This window comes from Bos indicus, chromosome 15 (assembly GCF_029378745.1).
Source record: "Bos indicus isolate NIAB-ARS_2022 breed Sahiwal x Tharparkar chromosome 15, NIAB-ARS_B.indTharparkar_mat_pri_1.0, whole genome shotgun sequence".
Classification (NCBI taxonomy): Eukaryota; Metazoa; Chordata; class Mammalia; order Artiodactyla; family Bovidae; genus Bos; species Bos indicus.
In genome coordinates this window covers 28,517,284-28,539,127 of record NC_091774.1, presented here as the reverse complement: position 1 = coordinate 28,539,127, position 21,844 = coordinate 28,517,284, and the positions used below count along the sequence as shown (strand labels likewise).

Genomic DNA, 21,844 nt, shown 5'->3' with positions numbered 1-21,844 from the left:
AGTTGCACCATGCGGGATCTAATTCCCCCACCAGGGATCAAACCCGGGCCCCCTGCATTGGGAGTGTGGAGTCTTAGCCACTGGACCGCCAGGGAAGTCCCCCAAGCTTCCTTTTGAAGCGTAGCATTCCACACCTCTTTCCCATTTTATCAGGCCTCTCCCAACAGCTGGTGGCATTCACGCCCTTTTTCTTCCACATCCTCCTTCCCACATGCGCTGCTCTTCTCCTCTGGGTATTGGGAACTGAATCTTCCCTCCCTGGTGATTCGGGGACTGTCAGAAACACCAGCTGAGCTCCAATCACCAGCGGAAGAGAGGGAGGGGCACAGAGACAGAGAAGGCCAACTCATCGCCTCCCTAACTCCTGCCCCCAGGCCCGGCCAGCACTGGCCTGGCCCCCTGGCCCCCTGGCCCAGCCCTCCTCCAGTTCTCAGCTTCCTGCTCTCCCTTTAGAATTCCTCCCTGTCATGTCACTCCCACCCAGCTTCCCACTTCTGGGACAAAGCCCAGGATGGGCGAACAGCCCACCAGGGCAGAAGGAGAAAAGTCTGGATGGAACCAGAGGAAGGGATGCTGGTGAGCTGTCAGGGGGCTTGGGGCGTCTCCTTGGCACTCCCCAGCTGTGTGACTATTTAGACAGACCATGTAGCCTCTCTGAGCTTCCATTGCCTCACTAGTACTCTTGGCGCTAAAAGCCCCCGGGCCACCTTCTTAACAGGAACGTCCTGATAAGGATGTTCCCGCGCTCTTAAACTGCAAAGATCAGCCCAACCCAGCTTATGCATGGGGCCCCAGAGAAGGGGGAAGCTGGAGGGGCCAAGGAGAGTCCAAGTAGGTGCAGAGTTTATAATCCTCATAGCAGGGTCCAGGGGCCCTAGGTCTCCATCCCCAAGCCTGAGGGGCTGGTCAGAAAGTCTGTGGATGCTTGGGGGTGAGAGGAAGCAGAGCTGTCTCCTGGTGTTTTAAAAATCTATCAGCCTCTCACATCAAATTAAAATGTAAATAGCAGCTGGTCTGGGCAGGACCTGGGGGTGACAGGAGCCAGCCTGCGAGTAATTTCACAGACGGGAAGCGGTTACATCAGATTCTGACAACTGTCTTGTTTCTGAAATTGATTTCCTCTCCCCTAGCCTTGCTGCCCCAGGAGAGCCCTGGAGCGCGGGGAGGGGGTTGAGTCCGCTGTGGCAGGGGCAGGGCCAGGCGGCCAGTGCCTTTCTCCTTTCTGTGGCTCCTGCCAGTAAAGCCCCATCAGGCCCGGGAGGAGGAAATCTGAGAGTTCTGCAAGGCTCTAAGGCCACAGGAGAGGCGCCCAGAGCCTGGGATCCTGCATCCTTCCCACAAATACATGCTAGGTCCTGAGCAGGGTGCTTGTACCCCAGAGAGTCTCACAATCAGAGATAAGGACATGGCAGTATGACATGCACCATGCCAGGAACGCTTGATGCCCACAGGAGGGGTATCTGCAGTGACATGGGGTGTCAGGAGAGGGCCTTGGGAGTCATCAGGAAGCCCCTTTGGGTTCTACCAGGGTTTGCCCCAGTCTGGCCATGCGCAGTGCTGGAGGTTGGCGCCAGGGTTGTAAAGCTCTAATCAGACTGGCCCAGCTCCCCCAGGACCTCCCACAGGACCCCAGGGAAGAACCCACCCTCCCCACCTACAGGGGTTGTGTATTCAGGGGCAGCTCACCCACTTGGTCTCCCTGATGCCCTCAAGCCCGGCCTTTCCCTGTTGCCCAGTCCCCAGAGAATCTCTCACTGCACCCTTCTTTGTAAAAAGAAATTAGGTTTCCTTGGCTGTTAATTGAATTACACTGCAGGAAAGCAGAGAAGTTGTATCTCATTAAAGCCTCCTGTGTCCTACTGGGGCTCTGTGTTGCCTCTGTGGCTGCTATTAGCGCTTGTCATGTAGAACTCAGCCCTGTGTGTACAGCCCTCCCCTCCCCCCACTCTCCTGCCCATCTCTCGCTTGGAAAGTGAGGCTGGTAAGTCTTACTTCTCATGGTCATTGGTGGTGGTGGCCAGTGAGCAATGAACCAAGAGGCCAGAGCATCCATCAGATAGCCTGCTCCATCAGGGGTACTGTGGGCATAGGGAGGCTGTGGCGCTTGGTCAAGAAATACATTGGGACCCAGGCTTTGGAGCTGGGGAATAATAACAGTACCTACCCCAGATGACTTAATTCATGTAAAGTACTAGAATACTGCCAGCACGTAGTACAAGGACGTTCTCAGTAAAAGGCAGCCATAAAAATGTGTGTGTGTGTGTGTGTGTGTGTGTGTGTGTGTGTGTAGAGGAAGGGTATGCTTTTGTAATGCAGGGCTGTGGGTAGATACGTGTTAGACAATTACATCAGACTGTTGACATGCAACTGACAACTACATCAGGTTACATGTGTGTCACACAACCTGTGAGTTTGCAGTAAAACCATCGAGAGTAGGCTGTGAGGGTGACTGTGTTTGTGACAGTCCGATGGGGGCGGTTTTGACATTGTGTGCAATGCACACATTGCATATATGTGCCCCTCCACGTGACTACACGTGAACCTCTCTCTTGGGAATTCTCCGGGTCTGCTTTCAACCCAGAAAGCACTCTGGGGCACAGCAGGGTCTCGGTGCAGTGAGGGTTCAATTGTGTTTATCAGTGTGATTCAGTGGAGCAGAGAGACCTTCTGATCCCGAGCAAGAAGCAAGGGGGAGACCAGGGGACTGGAGAGCAGATGGGGCGGGGCAACTGTTGCCCTGGGCTCCCCTCTGTTAGGGGGCTGCCTCTTTAAGTGCAGCAGCCACAAAGGCGGAGGCCCCCAGTGTGTGGCTCAGGAGGGCACCCAGGACCTGGGAGACCTGGACAGGGTCTGGGAGGAGAGCGCAGCAGCAGAGTCCTGTCTGTGGTTGACAGGCAGGCTGCGGAGGACAGGAAGGAAAGAGGAGGCAGGTCCCCTGCTTCTTGCCCAGAACGAGGGGCTGCAAACCCCTATAAGCAAGAAGAGCTTGCCCAGCGAGCCGGATTGCCCACCACCTTTCATCTCTCCTGAGACCCGGACATCCACAGGGGCCCAAAGCATGAGCATCTCTCCAGGCCTCGCTGGAATCTTCTTTGTGCTGCCCAGGTTGTCTAATGTGGGGCGCTCACTGCCTCTGCTGCAGCCCTTTCCCTAAACAGCAAACACCCCTGGAAAACTGTTTCTCAGGCCAAACAAGAGGCCTGCCTTCTCCCTGTGTAAAGAGCTGTTGTTTTCAGCCTCCCTTCAAACTGCATGAAGTCTGTCCATCTTCCTGATCACAGTGCAGCTTGTCAATGTCCTCCGTCAAGTAGAGAGCCCAGAACGAGGCATGATGCTTCACACGTGATCTGGAGCTTGTCATTCAATGTTCTGAAGACCTGAGCACTAGTTTTCATGGCATCAGCTCACCTTCCACCATTAGTATTAGAGCTTCATGTGTTAAGAATCATCTCTTCCCTAATATCTCTAATAGTAGAGATTGAAAGTGAAAGTTGCTCAGTCGTTTCTGACTCTTTGTGACCCCATGGACTACACAGTCCATGGAATTCTCCAGGCCAGAATACTGGAGTGGGTAGCCTTTCCCTTCTCCAGGTGATCTTCCCAACCCAGGGATCGAACCCAGGTCTCCCACATTGCAGGCAGATTCTTTACCAGCTGAGCCAGAAGGGAAGCCCAAGAATACTGGAGTGGGTAGCCTATCCCTTCTCCAGCAGATCTTCCCAACCCAGGAATCAAACTGGGGTCTCTGGGGACTCTGGTATTGCAGGCAAATTCTTTACCAACTGAGCTATGAGGGAAGCCCTGTATAGTAGAGATTATATCCTACTAATCTACTATACCAATATATATACTAATATACAATATATATACTAATATACTATACTATACTACTACTACTTCTATGCCAAAGCCTTTGACTGTGTGGATCACAATAAACTGTGGAAAATTCTGAAAGAGATGGGAATACCAGACCACCTGACCTGCCTCTTGAGAAATCTGTATGCAAGTCAGGAAGCAACAGTTCGAACTGGACATGGAACAACAGACTGGTTCCAAATAGGAAAAGCAGTACATCAAGGCTGTATATTGTCACCCTGCTTATTTAACTTATATGCAGAGTACATCATGAGAAACGCTGGACTGGAAGAAGCACAAGCTGGAATCAAGATTGCCGGGAGAAATATCAATAACCTCAGACATGCAGATGATACCACTCTTATGGCAGAAAGTGAAGAGGAACTCAAAAGCGTCTTGATGAAAGTGAAAGTGGAGAGTGAAAAAGTTGGCTTAAACCTCAACATTCAGAAAACGATGATCAGGGCATCCGGTCCCATCACTTCATGGGAAATAGATGGGGAAACTGTGGAAACAGTGTCAGACTTTATTTTGGGGGGCTCCAAAGTCACTGCAGATGGTGACTGCAGCCATGAAATTAAAAGACGCTTACTCCTTGGAAGGAAAGTTATGACCAACCTAGATAGCATATTCAAAAGCAGAGACATTACTTTGCCAACAAAGGTCCATCTAGTCAAGGCTATGGTTTTTCCTGTGGTCATGTATGGATGTGAGAGTTGGACTGTGAAGAAGGCTGAGCACTGAAGAATTGATGCTTTTGAACTGTGGTGTTGGAGAAGACTCTTGAGAGTCCCTTGGACTGCAAGGAGATCCAACCAGTCCATTCTGAAGGAGATCAGCCCTGGGATTTCTTTGGAAGGAATGATGCTAAAGCTGAAACTCCAGTACTTTGGCCACCTCATGTGAAGAGTTGACTCATTGGAAAAGACTCTGATGCTGGGAGGGATTGGGGTCAGGAGGAGAAGGGGATGACAGAGGATGAGATGGCTGGATGGTATCACTGACTTGATGGACGTGAGTCTGAGTGAACTCCGGAAGTTGGTGATGGAGGCCTGGCATGCTGCGATTCATGGGGTTGCAAAGAGTCAGACATGACTGAGCGACTGAACTGAACTGAATCTACTATACAAATGAGTAGACTATAATAACTAATACTGTTTATTAGTATGACCAGGGGCAAACTGCTTCCCTGTGCAACCTCAAGTTTCCTCATTTGTAAAAGGAAAGGTCCATGTTCAGTTCAGTTGCTCAGTCGTGTCCGACTCTTTGCGACCCAATGGACTGCACCACGCCAGGCTTCCCTGTCCATCACCAACTCCTGGAGCTTACTCAAACTCATGTCCATCGCGTCAGTGATGCCATTCAACCATCTCATCCTCTGTCGGCCCCTTCTCCTGCCGCTTTCAGTCTTTCCCAGCATCAGGGTCTTTCCAATGAGTCAGTTCTTCGCATCAGGTGGCCAAAGTATTGGAGTTTCAACATCCGTCCTTTCAATGAATATTGAAAACTTTAGGATTTCCTTTAGGATTAACAGGTTGGATCTCCTTGCAATCCAAGGGACTCTCAAGAGTCTTCTCCAGCACCACAGTTCAAAAGCATCAGTTCTTTGGCACTCAGCTTTCTTTATAGTTCAACTCTAACATCCATACGTTACTACTGGAAAAACCATAGCTTTGACTAGACAGACCTATGTTGGTAAAGTAATGTCTCTGCTTTTTAATATGCTGTCTAGGTTGGTCATAGCTTTTCTTCCAAAGAGCAAGTGTCTTTTAATTTCATGGCTGCAGTCACCATCTGCAGTGATTTTGGAGCCCAAGAAAATAAAATCTCTCACTGTTTCCATTGTTTCCCCATCTATTTCCCATGAAGTGATGGGACCAGATGCCATGATCTTAGTTTTCTGAATGTTGAGTTTTAAGCCAACTTTTTCACTCTCCTCTTTCATCAAGAGGCTCTTTAGTTCTTCACTTTCTGCCATAAGTGTGATGTCATCTGCATATCTGAGGTTATTGATATTTCTCCTGGCAACCTTGATTCCAGCTTGTGCTTCATCCAGCCCAGTGTTTCTCATGATGTACTCTGCATAGAAGTTAAATAAGCAGGGTGACAATATATAGCCTTGACGTACTCCTTTTCCTATTTGGAACCAGTCTGTTGTTCCATGTCCAGTTCTAACTCTTGCTTCCTGACCTGCACACAGGTTTCTCAAGAGGCAGGTCAGGTGGTCTGATATTCCCATCTCTTTCAGAATTTTCCAGTTTATTGTGATCCACACAGTCAAAGGCTTTGGCATAGTCAATAAAGCAGAAATAGATATTTTTCTGGAACTCTCTTGCTTTTTCAATGATCCAGTGGATGTTGGCAATTTGATCTTGGTTCCTCTGCCTTTTCTAAATCCAGCTTGAAATCTGGAAGTTCACAGTTCACGTATTGCTGAAGCCTGGCTTGAATTTTGAGCATTACTTTACTAGCATGTGAGATGAGTGCAATTGTGCGGTAGTTTGAGCATTCTTTGGCATTGCCTTTCTTTAGGATTGGAATAGAAACTGACCTTTTCCGGTCCTGTGGCCACTGCTGAGTTTTCCAAATTTGCTGGCATATTGAGTGCACCACGTTCACAGCATCATCTTTCAGGATTTGAAACAGCTCAACTGGAATTCCGTCACCTCCACTAGCTTTGTTGTGATGCTTCCTAAGGCCCACTTGACTTCACATTCCAGGATGTCTGGCTCTAGGTGGTTATGTAAAGCATCCATCATGGTTATCTGGGTCATGAAGATCTTTTTTTACAGTTCTGTGTATTCTTGCCACCTCTTCTTAATATCTTCTGCTTCTGTTAGGTCCATACCATTTCTGTCCTTTATTGAGCCCATCTTTGCATGACATGTTCCCTTGGTATCTCTAATTTTCTTGAAGAGATCTGTAGTCTTTCCCATTCTGTTGTTTTCCTCTATTTCTTTGCATTGATCACTAAGGAAGGCTTTCTTATCTCTCCTTGCTATTCTTTGGAACTCTGCATTCAGATGGGTATATCTTTCCTTTCCTCCTTTGCCTTTAGCTCAGTTTCTTCATTTGTAAAAGGAAGGGTCTGTGTAGATCATCTATGTGCTTAGTCACTCAGTCGTGTCCAACTCTGCAACCCCAGGGACTGTAGCCCACCAGGCTCCTCTGTGCATGGGAATTCTCCAGACAAGAATACTGGAGTGGGTTGCCATTCCCTTCTCAAGGGGATCACCCAACCCAGGGATCGAATCCACATCTCCCACATTGCAGGGTCATTCTTTACCATCTGAGCCACCAGGGAAGCCCATGGATCATCTATACCCATGCCTTTCAAGAGAAACAAAATGAAAGCTGGCTATATAATTTAAAATCTTCTAGTTGTCACATGTTCAAAAAAGTAAAAAGAAAGAGATAAGATTCACTGTGATAGTATATTTTATGTAACCCAGTATATCTAAAATATTAACATGTGATCAACATAAAATTATTAAGGAGCTGTTTTACATTCTTTTTCTTTTCCTCCTGTGTTTTTGAAATCCAGGATACACTTTACATCACAGCACAACCTACTTTGGACCGGCCATGTTTCTAATGGCCAAGAGCCACGTGGCTAGTGGCTGCTATAATGACTGCTATCTGGGTTCTGCAATTCTAAGACTTTGTGATTCTGTAAAATAGCTGGCAAGTGACATCTTAAGGTATGCATGTATTTATCTGATGCCTTTCTCAGAACAGGAGAGGGACATGAGACCCTTAGGGTAGGAACAGTATCCAGGTTTCTTGAGGAGTTGCTACATGGCAAGCACTTCATATATACAGACCCTGATTGCCCCCATAACAGCTCTGCGGGATTAACACCCATGTCTTCACATCACAGATGGTGAGTCTGAGGCTTGGAGAACTCAAGTTGCCTGAGTTAAAGACCTCATAGCTGGGTAGAAATACATGCACTTGGCCCCCAAGCTCTTCAAGCTGGGGGAGCCCACAGAAGCAGTCTCTTCTTCTTGACAGATGGGCTCCCCTGAACCTGCCCTGAGCTGTGGGGCTATGAGAACACTGGGTCTGCTGTGTGCTGCTGTTTGCCGTAACAATGGTGAAGAGAGCCCACCCCTGACCCCAGGTGCGGTTAATGCTCAGGACTGAAGGACCAGTTAGGCTCTTGAGGTCTTGTTGTCTCTGATTGTCTCTATGTCTGTCTCTTTTAACAAGCCTGCATGGGAAGACTCTGTGAGGCAGGACTGGCGTGTATGGATGCACAGGCTGTGCACGCTCAAAGGTGCATAGACTAAGGGGCAGGTGGAGTCTGGAACCCAGTTCCTACTCTACTGGCCAAGCTGTGGCTCCTGGCACCGTGGGGCAGCCAGCCAGAGGAATGCCTTTGTAATTCACACACAGGCCCAGGACAGGTGGGTGCAGCCCTACCTGGAGAGCAGAACAGGGATGAACTGCCAGCTTCTCACCCTGGTACAGAGCCTTGAAGTCCTCCTACCAAAGAAAGACTCATCCTTTCCCCTTCTGCCTTGGGCCTCTGGCCTATGCTGGGGCTTGACTGTGCCCCCACCCCCTTCACACACACACACACACCCCTTGTCATGAACACCCCCTGGCCTCTTCTTCAGCTTCAGCAGCAGCCTCTTAATAGCAGGGACTCCCCTTGCCTAAGGGCTAGGCCCTCTTGCCTAAGGGGCTGAGCCTCTCAGGGCTCAGGCCTCCCAGGGGTGCCAGGTCACAGGCTCTGACCATTCACGTCTGAGAAGCAGAAACAGCCCTAAGGCCCCTCCCCACCCCCACATCCCGGCATTTCAGTGCTTCAGGAAAAATGGAGGCTTCTGCAATGCAAGGCCCGACTTGTTGATGTAAAATCTTACTCTATATTCCACCCAGGTTTATACAAGTGAATTATGCAAATCTTTGATGGAGAAATATTCCTCCGCACATCCTTGAGAGTGTAAAACCTTAGTCAATAATTCATACTCTCATGTCTCTGACTGCAGGCTTTTTCTTCATTATAACTTGCACCTCGTTATTTGTCTTCCGAGTTTTATTGTATATCTTGGTGTAATGCCGTGCATTATAAAATTTATCTGCTTCATTATTTGATGAGCCAGGGCTGAGGATTGTGCTAAGATGTTGGTGTAGGGGCCAGGGGACCAGGACTGCCTTCAGGATCCAGCCCCATGTGAGAGAAGGTAGAGGAGGCGGCTGGCTGCATGGTGACTTCAGGGGACACCAGAAACCACCCTTCACCCCCCACACTGGTTCCAGATGTCCCCTCATGCACTGACTGGCATCCCAGGTCACACCATTACAGCGCTTTGCCTTCACACCTTTTTCCAAAGGCTTATTTGTCCTTAGAAGTCAGATGACCCTGGAGAGTATGCTGGGAAGAATGTTGTCTGAGTAGGTGTTTAAAACTGGAGAGAAAGGAATTCCCTGATGGTCCAGTGGTTAGGACTCTGAGCTTCCACTGCAGGGGTCCTGGATTCCATCCCTGGTCAGAGAACTAAGATCCTGATTGCCCAGCCAAAAAAAACTGGAGGGCAGAGAATTCCTGAGGATGCTAGGAGGGAAAGGAAAGGGCAGCCACTGAAGTGGATCAGGGGTGCGGTACCCAGAGGGGAGTCCACAGGGTGGGGAGCATAAAGAGAGAGAAGACAGAGTTTCCTCTTGTGCCATAACCCAAGCAGGCCAGTGAGGAGAGGATGCTCAGTGTGAGCAGAGGTCCTCCCCTAATGGCAGGGGTGGAGAACGCTGTCTGATTCTTGCAGTCAACCGCAGCACCCCCTAATGTGTCTACTCTAGCATGGCTCATGGGTCCTCCTAAGAAGAGAGTCCTGGGGATCTGTACTCTAAGAGGCAAGGTTTCCTGGGAAGTGGGTGAGGAAATGGCAAGGACAAGGACAGTCCTCCAGCTGTATTGGATCTCTTACCTCTCTGGGAACTGCCCTGCACATCGCTGCCTCTGGGCCTTTGTTCCAGCAGTTTCCACCCGCAAGGGTTCCGTTGCCTCTGCTCTCCCCATTTGTATCACTCCACGTCGGATGGTGAGCAGTTCTCCTAGCACAGTGCTTAGCAATCTTTCCTGGAACTGCTGTTGTGCTGTCTGTTCTCACCCCTGCAGCGAAACTCCCAGAGGTCAGGTTTGTCCTGCTCACTCATAGCTCCAAAACCCAGTGTGGCCCTGGCGCCTAGTAGGAGCACCATCATTGTTTGTTGAATGGCTGGGTGATGCCCTTGCAGATGTTCCTTCGCCAAAATCAATTTCTCCTAATACCTCCCTGAAAAACTCAGATTTTCTTCATGTTCATGTTGCTTAAGCAGGTCTCTACCTCCGCCTCCCCTTACCCTCTCCTCCCAGGAGACAAGGACCCTGGGGCTGAGACCATCTTTCCCTCTGCCCCACCTTCCTCCTGCTGCTGGCTGTGGTGCTCAGGCCCAGAGGGGGTCAAGAATGAGAGGCCTCTGCTCACGGCAGTGGGAGGCTCTCCTGATGGCCAGCCAGGGCCTTGGTTGTTTCATGACTGTTTTTTTCAGGTCAGTGGTGAGGGGTGGAGTGGGGGAACCTATTAATGCACTTGTAGGAGTTAATTATGATGCTGCTGGCCAGGGTTTTCTGTTGCATTTTGTTGGGAAGAACTGGGGAGTTTCTCAGCTGCCTGGGAGGGCCCTGCTGTCTAGAAGCAAGGGCTAAACCAGCTGACCTCTGTAAGCCATGGACACAAGGCAGAGACCTCAGGCATGTCATCTGGGGTCCACAGGCCTCCCTGTCGAAGGTGCATGGATCCAGTTCAAGGGACTCATGAATTGGGGCTGGGGTAAAACGGCATCTTTTTTTTTTTTTGCTAACTTCTAACTGAAATTTTGTACTTCCATTCTGAACCATAAGCAACAAACCACAGTGGTAGCGGCACCTGTGACTGTGACCAATAGGTATTTTTGCATCACAGCTGTGGCAGTATCTGAAAATATCATTTATACTATCACTATTATGAAATTGTTCTAATGTAACTCAGTACTAGATCTTATTTCATAGAGAATAGTGAAGAATATATATTATGTGATGAACTATATCAAAAGTTTGCTTTTGAATGTTATTTGTATAACCATACTTTGGTATATCTGGTTTCCTTTGTCATTTTATGTATGATATGCATTTCAAAGGATTCAAAGGATTCTGTTTATTGCCTTAAAGTGAATGAATGAATAGATAGACTGATTCTGAAAAGGGGCCCATGGACTATCAGAACCCCTGATAAAGGCAGAGGCTGCCCAGGTCATGGGTGTGCGGGGAAAAGGGGACAGGCAGTGAGGTTTTCTGTACCCACCTCCAACCATTATTAGACCCTCTCCCTAAGGGCAGATGGGGCTTCTCTAGTGGCTCTGTGGTAAAGAATCCAGCTGCCAATGCAGGAGACTCTGGTTCCATCTCTGGGCTGGGAAGGTCCCCTGGAGAAGGAAATGGCAACCCACTCCAGTATTCTTGCCTGGGAAATCTCATGGACAGATGAGCCTGGAGGGCTACAGTTTGTGGGGTCGCAAAACAGTCAGATACCACTGAGCAACTAAACAGGAACCCTTGGACGGAGGTGCTCCTGGGAGAGGGGCAGCCACGAAGCAGGGGCAGCCACGGGGTGGGGTCATCCAGGGGACGGGTTATCCAGGGGGCGGGGCACCCAGGGGCGGGGCCGCCAGAGGCGGGGCCTCTGAGCTGGGCAAGTGCCCTCCCAGGGCTGGTTTTCCCCACTCATTGGGACCTCCTACACCTCCTCCCTTCTCCAGTCCCAGCCATGATCACCTCCCACCCCAACACCACCATCGCCATCAAGGGCCACGCCAAGGAGCTCAACTGCACAGCACGAGGCGAGCGACCCATCATTATACGCTGGGAGAAAGGGGACACGGTCATCGACCCCGACCGCGTCATGCGGTATGCCATCGCCACCAAGGACAACGGCGATGAGGTTGTCTCCACGCTGAAGGTAAGCACCCATGCCCGTCTCAGGGGGAACCCGACTCTCAGAAAGTGGGGAGCCCACAGCTATTGCATCTGAATCCAAAAGAAGTAAACAGGAGTCTGGGAGCCCCACCCCGAAAAGTACCTGTCCTTTCCTACCTATTTCCCTCCTTCACCCACCAACCTATGCCTTGAGCCTCATTCTGTCTCCTTTCTGACAACTCTACACTTTAAATGTATGGGATCCTCAGCCACGCCCTCCCTCTCCCCTCCCTCCTGGACCCCTCAGATCCTCCCTCCATCCTGGGACCCCCTCAGCGCCCCCTCTCTCGTGGACCCCCAGCCCCTCCCTCCCTCCTAAAACCCCTCGGCCTTTCCCTGCACAGACTCTTCCACACTTCCATCCATTGAACTTTCTGGGAAGAGGAACTCTTGACAAACCCTGGGTGGGTTCCCTCCGAGAAGAAGGTAGTCTTGCTGATCCCCAACTAGATGGGCCCCCTTCAGCAGATGGGCTCTAAAAGACTCTCCCCATTCCTTCCTCTCTCCGCACCCTCTGCCCCTCGGACTGCCTCCCAGCTCAAGCCTGCTGACCGTGGGGACTCTGTGTTCTTCAGCTGCCATGCCATCAACTCATATGGGGAGGACCGGGGCCTGATCCAGCTCACGGTACAAGGTACCTCACCTGCTCCACGTCCCCAGCCCCTTCCTCTGGGCCCTGGTGCTCACTGCCAACTCCCCTCAAGAGTGGGGGACACTCCACACCCAGGGGCAGTGACAGGAAACAGCTCTGGGGAAAAGCCTCAGTCCACTCTCCCTCCTGCCCAGAGTGGTGCCATAGGGTCCTTCCAGGACACTGCAGACAGTGAGGTCTGTGATGGCAGAAAGCCCTGTGGAGCACACTGCTGCCCCCAGAAGTGGGAGACCTGGATTTGTGGGCCCAGACCTTGGGGGAGGTGTGCGGAGGGAAAGTCAAGATGGAAAACCTGGGAGCTCTGCATGGTGGGAAGCAGGCCATCAGCTGTGAGGGGTCCCTCCAAAAGGGGCTGAGGAAGAGAGGGGAACAGAGCAGAGACCCAGCACGCCCACTTCTGCCTCTGAGCCTTTAGATCTAAGTTTCTCCTCCATCCCTATGCTGCCTTGCCCAAACTCCAGGGCTCAGGACCCTCAGATAGACCGTTGTGTCTCCAATCCTCCCAGCACAGATCCCTTGATCTCTGCAGAGGGTCGGCAGGAGGCTAAGCTCTCTGCTGCCATCCTCACCCCTGCCCCCTTCCCTTGCCACTCCCCAGAGCCCCCTGACCCCCCAGAGCTGGAAATCCGAGAGGTGAAGGCCCGGAGCATGAACCTGCGCTGGACCCAGAGATTCGATGGGAACAGCATCATCACGGGCTTTGACATTGAGTACAAGAACAAAACAGGTAGGTGAGGGCTCGGCCCACCATAGCGCCTTGCACCACCTGCCTGGACGGTGTCCCTCCAGTGTGACGGCCCCTGGCTGTCAGGGCTGCCCATCTCAGACAGACACACAAGCCCTTGTGTTTTCCAAAGGAAGGGACATTGGTCAGGTTAGGAAACCAGGGGGCAGGTAGAAGGACCTCTACAGTTGATAGGGAGGAAATGTCAGTCCGTCCTTCCCAGGACTGACCCTGGGCAGATCCATAGGGTGGTCTGATTTAAAGCAACTTAAAAGTCACTGAGCCAGGAGCTACTGGCTGTATATGTGGGGTCAGAGACATCACAGTTTCACTGGGTCATCTAGGCACTCCAGGTTTGGGATGATGGGGTTGCTTGGGAGTCAGAGAAGCTGGTCTTTCCCAAGAATGAGTCACTGGGGAGGTAGGAGTCCCTGGAAAGTTTAGATCTAAGTTTCTTCTTAGAAGCCCTCTAAAACCCCTCCCTTGGGACTCTATTAATAGCTTCTAAGAGATTGCCTTCCACTGTGAAGCCGCTTAGAGCAAAGTGAACAATGGACTCCTGTGTCTCTGGGGAAACCAGGGACCCACAATCAAGTGGCAGGAATGGCAAGGAGGGGACAGATGACCTGAACAAGAGGTCAAGCCAAGAAAGAGCCATAGGTGATCACGTTTGTATCTGCGTGACTATTTCTAAAAGGTACAGGCGACAGGGGGGCTGCCCCGGAGAGGCCCCTGGGTGACTTCAGTGCAGGTGAGAGAAGGAGAAACATACCTCTCCTCTAGGGTCCTTTCATACTTTCAGAATTCAAGACCATAAGCCCATATAAGCCTTTCAAAGTAATTTTAAGGTAAAATACAGAAAGCAAATCTGGAAAACTGAAGCCTCCCCAACCGTCCTTCTCCCACCAACTCCAACTCATCTTCCAGGACTCAGCATAGATCCAAGGTTTTGTTTCCTCAGAAGCCTTCCAGACCCTTCCTCTCTTCCTTAGCACAGCACAGTCATTGGCTGACTGACTATCCGCTCCCCCAAAGGGTTAGCCCCAGGATAGCATCCACAGCTGTGTTTACCTCTTGAGAAGCCGCCCTGTCCAGGGCACTGGGTGCATCATTCTTGAGGCTGGTTTCTACAGGAAGGAACCCTGCCCTCAGAAGCTTACAGTCTAATTGGGGAGAAAAGTCAGCTCAGAGCCAGACCTCCCGAGGTCACTGTCAGTGCAGAAGGAGAGCCATAGAGAGAAGGGGGCGCTGCACAGACAGGGGTCATCAGAGCAGCACATCTCCTGTCCTTGCAGATGCTGCTTTGAGTTGGGAGAAGATGGGGAGCTAACGGGGCCTAGATTCAGGGAGAGGGACAGGGCCGAACCCCAGCATGGTGCAGTGCGCTCCGGGGAGTGGCATGTCTAGCAGAGGGTTCACAGACCCAGTGGTGCTAATGGTAAGGAATCCGCCTGCCAATGCAGGAGACGTGGGTTCAATCCCTGGGTCAGGAGGATCCCCTGGAGGAGGAAATGGCAACCCACTCTAGTATTCTTGCCTGGAGAATCCTATGGACAGAAGAGCCCGGCAGGCTACAGTCCGAGGGGGCACAGAGAGTTGGACATGCCTGAATGACTAAGCACACAGACCCAGTTTCTGGGTTTTTAGTCTTATTAGACTAAAAAGTGCTTTGGGCTCCAGGTTGGGAGGGGGCCTCTGAACTGAGCTTTTATTTCCTTGGGGAAGGTCATTGAAAGCCACTAGCCATGTCTGAGATCCTAGTGAGAGATTTAAGCAACATGGCACCTTGGCAGGGGTCGTCAGGCGGGAGGAGGGGTGTCCAAGAAGTGAGTGAGCAGGCTGCCGCCGTCCTGTAGCTGGGACAGGTGATGAGCAGGGGCCGGGCAGCAGTGGAGGCAGAGGGCACAGAGAGGAGAGGAAGCCCACTGGGTTCATCTCACATCTCAGGGCTTCCCAAGGCTGGACACAAGCTTCCCAGGAGCCAGACAAGAAGGGGCGGGTCTGTCCACAGCCAGCATCTCCCTGCCTGGTTGATGTAGCTGGCAGGGCTCCGTTCCTGTTGGGGGAGTGGATGCCCAGGCTGTCACTTGGGGCCCTCCCCTACTGCTCATTAGGACTGCTTCCCTGCCCTCCTCCCCCATGCTGCCCCATTGCCCACCATCACCCTCCTCCACTGACCACCTTCTAATGTGTGGAAACCTTTCCTGGGGCGCTGCTCAGCCAGGCGAAGCTGAGAACATCACACATCTGGAGAGCTGTGCAGAAGGAGAGATGGGCAGGGAAGATTCTATTTTCAGAGCTCATTCACGTCTTCCCCCAACCCTGTCTGGCTCTCATGAAAAAGGAGGAACCATCATACCCACCCCAGCACCAGGGCACCAGGATGGATGGAATGGAGAGGGGAGGATAATGAAACTCAACCTCAGATTCTCCCATCCACAGGAGCTTTGCACCTGTAAAAAAAAAAAAAAAAATCACAGGATCAAGAGCCCAGAGAAGCTGGGCTGGTCCTTTCTCCAGTCTTCAGGTAGGCCTACTCTGGGCCATGCCACTCAGACAGGCATCTATGCTGGCATTTAGGAAAAGGAGTCCCGTGGGAACTGGGGAGCATTACCATTGGAGTCAGGCAGAGGCTGTGAACACAGCATCGCTTCCTCATCTGTGAGGTGGAAATAGTAATGCCTGTCTTGTGGGATTGTTTTGAGGACTGAAGAGAAAGCAGCTAACATGGGGCCGTAGTTCCTCTCCTCCTTCTAACTGAAATAGCTCGTGTGGCAGTTTATAGTCCTGTGGGACTTGCAGGCTGAAATGTGTGTCTGTCAGTCAGCAGCATGTATTGAGTGCCAGTAATTTTGTTGCAGAGTCATGCATCAGCCATGTGGTAGAAAAGAGAAAGAACGAGGAGACAGAGCATTGCCCTTGGAGCTGATAATGAAGTTGCAGAGGGAATATACAGAGATGTACACATACTTGAGCACACACACACACACACACACACTCGCAGGTACTTTCAGGACCATTACAAAGCACTCTCCAATCACATGTAATATACCACAAACTAAATTACGTGACAACTGAAAAAGGTATCCTAGGGAACGGATGGGTGACTCAAAGAAAGGAGGGGCATGTGTGTGCATGCGTGTGCGCGTGTGTGTGTGTGTCTAAGTAGATCTTCTGCCTGCATGCAGAATAGTAGAACAAGTTTCAAAGCAGAAGACTGGGGTTGACCAAGTGTCAGGGTTGTGTGATCTTTAGCAAGCTACTTAAGGTCTTTGTGCATCTCTGTCAGTACAGATAGTGGCACATACTCCAAGGTGGCTGCGAGGAATACGTGAGCATGAAGATTTATGTGCCCATGCCTAACACAGAGCCTGGCGCATGGGTCCCCATGCTGTGGCTCCTGTCCCTTCCCTCTCGCCCCAGACCACACCCTCCTATGGCTGGAACATCTGTCCCTGACCCCCCTTCTTGGTCACAACTGTGCCTTTGCCAGGTTTTCTGCCATGTTGCTCATCATGCTAATTTTCCCAGGGAAATTACCACGTCTGCCCTTTCTAAGCCATCGTGCTCACGCTGACTTCTCCTGGCCCTAGGCAGCAGAGTAATAATACATGAATGCTGAATGATAAATAGCACCGTCCACACAAATCTATCAGACAGCGCTGCGCAGATTTAAAAATGCTGACACCACATTTCGCCCCTGTTTTCCAAGCAAGGAGCAGGGATGGGTTCTTTGAGGATGGCCCAGAAGGCAGCCTCATGGTGGGAGCCATCAGCCATCGTGGGCTGAGCCAGAGGGTCTGGTGTTGGGACGTGGTGAGTGGTCGCGGTGATCCAGGAAACCCCTTCTCGGTGCAGTGGAGATCATTGTGGTGGGCTCAGAGCCATGATGCAAGGAGGAAATCAGAGATGCAGGATGGACTTGTTTCCCCAGCACAGGCAGCTGAATGCTCCAGATGTGGCTTTTGTCCAAACGCTCCCCCTTCTACAGTGAATATGTCTCCTGAAATACCAAAGCCCCCAGGTCCCCTCCCAGCAAGCAGCCCACTAAGTAGAAGACACTGACATCTCCCCAGCCGCTTCCTTATTTTTTAAGAAGAATATTTTGCATCATAAACCCTTTGATGAAGAAAGGGAGTGAGAGCCCTTAATGAAATATGTTAATCTGGATAAGCCAGGCTCATATGAAAGGGAATATTAAAAGAGACAATATTCACCAAAGCCAGCTCAGTACTCTGAGAGCTGAAAAGGAAAGGGGAGAAAATAGGGCCACTGATTTCAGCTATTCAGGTCAGAGAGATGGCAGTGATCAAGTTTGGAAAATCAGCGAGAGACCTCCAAATTTGACTCTGATGCATGAGCCTGCAGGGGCTGTGGGGAGAGAGCTGTTTTGTGCCAACATCAAAGGTGATTTGGGAACACAAGGACAAATCCACCTGCAAATGACTGGCAATAGCAGAAAAAAGGGGGCCACTCTCTGGGATCCCCCAGTCTTCCTATGATTGGCAGCTAGGGAGGAGGCAAGCAAGGGAAAAGCAAAGGGTATTTACTATGACTGCAGAATGTGGAGGAACCACAGGTCCAACATCCAGGACCACAAAGTGGGCTCTGATCTAAAACCAAGAGTGGGTTTTAAGTGCCCAGCGTGTGCCAAGTGGGTGAGATGGGCAAAGTTGTAGATATGGTTCCTGCCTTCAGGGAGCTTCTCTGTGTATAAATGGAAATAGAATCCAGGGGTGGGAAAAATGTATGGAGTGAGAGGAGAGCCTAGGATGGAGCCTTGAAGAACTTGAACCATAACGTAAGAAAGATGTACCTGCAAAGTGAAGAGATAACCCAAGAGATTAGGAAAAGCTGGAAAGTGAAAGTCACTCAGTCGTGTATGATTCTTTGTGACCCCATGGACTGCGCAGTCCATGGCGTTCTCCAGGCCAGAATACTGGAGTGGGTAGCCATTCTCTTCTCCAGAAGATCTTCCCAACCCAGGAATCGAACCAGGGTCTCCTGCATTTCAGGTGGATTCTTTACCAGCTGAGCTACCAGGGACTCCCTAGGAAAAGCTAGAGACTGTTTTAATAGACACCCAAGAGAAGAGTGTTTTGGGAAGGGACAGGTTTAAGTGTTGAACACACCTGGAAGGCCAAGTGAGAAATCGCACTTGATGACATGAGCGTCACCTGTACAGTGGAGATATGGTGCTGACGTCATAGAAAGGTATGAGGAGTGAATGGTGTCCGGCACTGCACCTGGCACATCACAAGTGCCTGGTAAATATTAGCACCTCTCTTTTTTAGCCCCTTAGTTTTCAGACACATCATTTGGGTCTCCTTCCTCTGCCTGCACTCATCAAAAATGAATGCACTGACTCATGATCGCTGTCCCTCTCCTATAAACATGGGCAAATCAAATATGATGTGTGAGCTGGCACCAGTTCCCAGATGCCACAGAGAGAAGTGAACACCTGCCTCCGCATTACTAGCCCATTTCCTCCTGAGCCAAAGTGGTACCCTCGGCAGGAAGGAGCCTGCATGTTTGAGACTCTGGCTTAACCTCTCACCCCAGTGACTTTTGGGCAGTTGGGGTGTTTTGAAAAGACAAGGAGAATATACAGTTTTTCTGAGCATCTACAGTCTGCCATTTGTGACTTTGGCTCATGAAACCAAAGAATTAAATGCGAAACTGCAGATGGGGAACTGGGCCAGTGCCCTTCAACAGATGCCAAGCTGGTGTGGCTAAAAGAGGTGTTTTGAAATGCATCAAGACCTCAATTAGCCAGAACCTGGGGGATGGGATAGTCTCTTTGGGTGAACTGATCCTCCTGGTTTACCAGGCATTAGCTTAAAAAAGAGTCTTCCTAAAAAATTCTAGAATATGCCATCTTCCCTCCCTGATTCAGGGATTAGACTGTAGTGAATATAATTTAATCTTTTCTACTGACAGTTTTCAGAATCCTCTACTGTGGATTTAAAAGACATGGAAAATTAGACTGAATAGTCGCATCAGGACGTGCCCCGGGAAGATTCTTAAGCTCCACTATCAGCTAGTTTCCTTGTGCTTTGCCTTTTTTTGTCTTTTCAAAGCAAAGTGCCAATAATGTAATCTGGTTATGAATTCTGGGTTTGGACAGTACTAGCTGAGACATTGCTGTAACTGCAGGCCCTTCCATTTCTCTCTGGAATCCCCTGGTAGGTGCACAGGAAAAAATGCATTGAATGAATGACTGGGTTCCTCTGGAGATGCAGAATGTTTACTGTCCCAGTATCCCTGAGTGGTATTTATCGGGTATCTTTCACATTCTACAATTTCACTAAACATTAGCCCTGGAATGGGCTGCCAGTCCCCCTGGATAAATTGGGAACATGCTCATTGCTTTGTTGGCTTCTGACTCTAGAGATTCAGAGACCATTCTCTTGCTGATGAGAGAGGAAGGGGTTTGCCTAGGGACTCTGCCACTTGGTTTATTCCCCTCATCAGCCTAGGAAACATTCAAGACCATCACCACACAAATCCACAGGAAAAAGAAATACAGAAGCACACACAGAGGAGGAGAAAGGGGGATAAGACTTGGCTTCCCCGTTTGCACTGGAATCTTGGGTGGAGGGGGTATCTCACAGTTATAACACATCACTGATGTGGTGTGAGAGACCAGGAAAGGGGCACTGGCCAATGAGACCCTAAGAGATAGCAAGCATTGGTGATCTTGGAAGGGGCCATAGGAAACATCTCACCTGAGGTTTGAGTTTACCAGGCGGCCCTGGGTAGAGAAGAGTTAAGCTTCCTGATTCCCCAAGCAATGGACTTGCTGTTCCCATCCTCAGGCATCCCTTGGTCTCTTGAACTTCATGGAACAGAACAGTTCTCTCTGAAATTCTCTTGCTGCAGTCTCTGTAAACAGGACCTCTCTGGGCATCTAGGTTGAGATTGGGATGTTGCTGCTGCTTGAGGCTGGAGAGGGGTCCTGGAGTTTGTCTGGCTGAGGTTAGAAGTGGGTGTCCTCTCTCCAGATTCCTGGGACTTCAAGCAGTCCACACGCAACATCTCCCCGACCATCAACCAGGCCAACATCGTGGACTTGCACCCGGCCTCCGTGTACAGCATCCGCATGTACTCCTTCAACAAGATTGGCCGCAGCGAGCCGAGCAAGGAGCTCACCATCAGCACTGAGGAGGCTGGTGAGCACCTCGCCCTGTCACCCCTGCCCATGGGCTCGGAGATCAGGGACATCTGGGGCCCTTACCCACCCTGTCCATTGGCAGTGGGTTTGCAATTAGAAGAGTGGGGGGTGGAGATTCCAAGGTGTGTGTGTGTGTGTCTCCCTCTGGATCATTGGAGACCCTTATCCCTGACCTTTGCCAAATGGGTTCTAGATGCAATGCTTTCAGGAGCTGTCCGAGGTTCTGCTCCCACTCCACTGGCCCCAGCCTGTCTGGCAAGGACAGATCTGCAAAGGATGGGGGTACTAGTGCCCTGGATTATCTCCTGTGACTTTTGCCATGAAGTTTTCCTGAAAATTTAAGCAAGATTTCCCTTATTGTATTTTCTCTTACCTGTCATTGCAAAATAGAAGTTAATACCAAAAAGTACATATACATGTGCAGTTTTACACATAATAATAAAGCAAAAACTAGTATAACCAACACTCATTATCACTTCCCAGAGGCCCTCTATATACCCCTTCTCAACCATAACCCCATCCCTCCCCCTGAAGTAACAAGTATCCCAGCTTCCTTGTTTCCTTTTTCATACATGTCACTAGTATATGTACATATAAACATACAGTTTAGTTTTGCCTGTTCTAATAGAATGTATGCATGAAATAATACTTCATATATTCTCTGTGTTTTCCTTGTTGTAGTCTAGATTCTTTTTGTGAGCTTCAGTACAGCTGTATGATTTGTCTATTTTCATTCCCCATCCAAGGAATATAAACAGTTGCAGAATTACAGACTCACCAGATGGACAAACTTCTCCCTTTAACTGAAAGAAAAAAAAAAAAAAGCCAAAATGTTTTCCAAATTGCTTTCTCTCCCATGGTTAGTGTATAAAAGTTCCTGCTACTTCATATTTTGGTCTGCACTTTGTACTATCAAACTTTAAAAAAATTTTGCCAACCTGCTGGATGTGGAGTCATACTTAATAGTCGTTATTTGCTATGTTTTCAGCAAATTATGGAGAATGAATAGGAAATTTAAACCCTATGATCATTTCAAGAGGGACTCAAACAGAAGTCCTCTGCTGCTTTAGACAAGCTTTTCCTTTCTCCAGCTCAAGGATGGGACTGAGGGCATAGGGCTCTTTTCTTCCAAGACGTGACTCATAAGGTTGTTTCTCCCAACCCCACCCCAGCTCCTGATGGGCCTCCCATGGATGTAACCTTGCAGCCAGTGACCTCACAGAGCATCCAAGTGACCTGGAAGGTAAGCAAAGTCAAAAGCATTTCCCCTGAAATGCCTCCCTCCCTTCCCCATCCTTAATCTTCAAATGAAGCCCCAACAGACTTGCTAGTGTCTGGTGTCTTGCAATGCCCACGTCTGTTTGTTGCTAAATACTGAGGTTGAAGGAGTGGGAAGAGAGGAGGATAGAGGAACTGGTCCCCCCACCAATCCCCACTCCC

At 50.0% G+C, this 21,844-nt stretch overlaps 1 protein-coding gene across 1 annotated transcript in view; it reads left to right on the top strand.

Annotated features, from left to right (window-relative positions):
- DSCAML1 (DS cell adhesion molecule like 1) overlaps positions 1 to 21,844 on the top strand; it is a 366,392-nt gene that overhangs the window by 303,360 nt on the left and 41,188 nt on the right. The window contains exons 12-16 of the mRNA XM_019975836.2: positions 11,638 to 11,837; positions 12,392 to 12,488; positions 13,105 to 13,233; positions 20,235 to 20,402; positions 21,577 to 21,647. Of these exons, the coding sequence (XP_019831395.2) occupies positions 11,638 to 11,837; positions 12,392 to 12,488; positions 13,105 to 13,233; positions 20,235 to 20,402; positions 21,577 to 21,647 (665 nt within the window). The remainder of the gene's footprint in view (positions 1 to 11,637; positions 11,838 to 12,391; positions 12,489 to 13,104; positions 13,234 to 20,234; positions 20,403 to 21,576; positions 21,648 to 21,844) is intronic.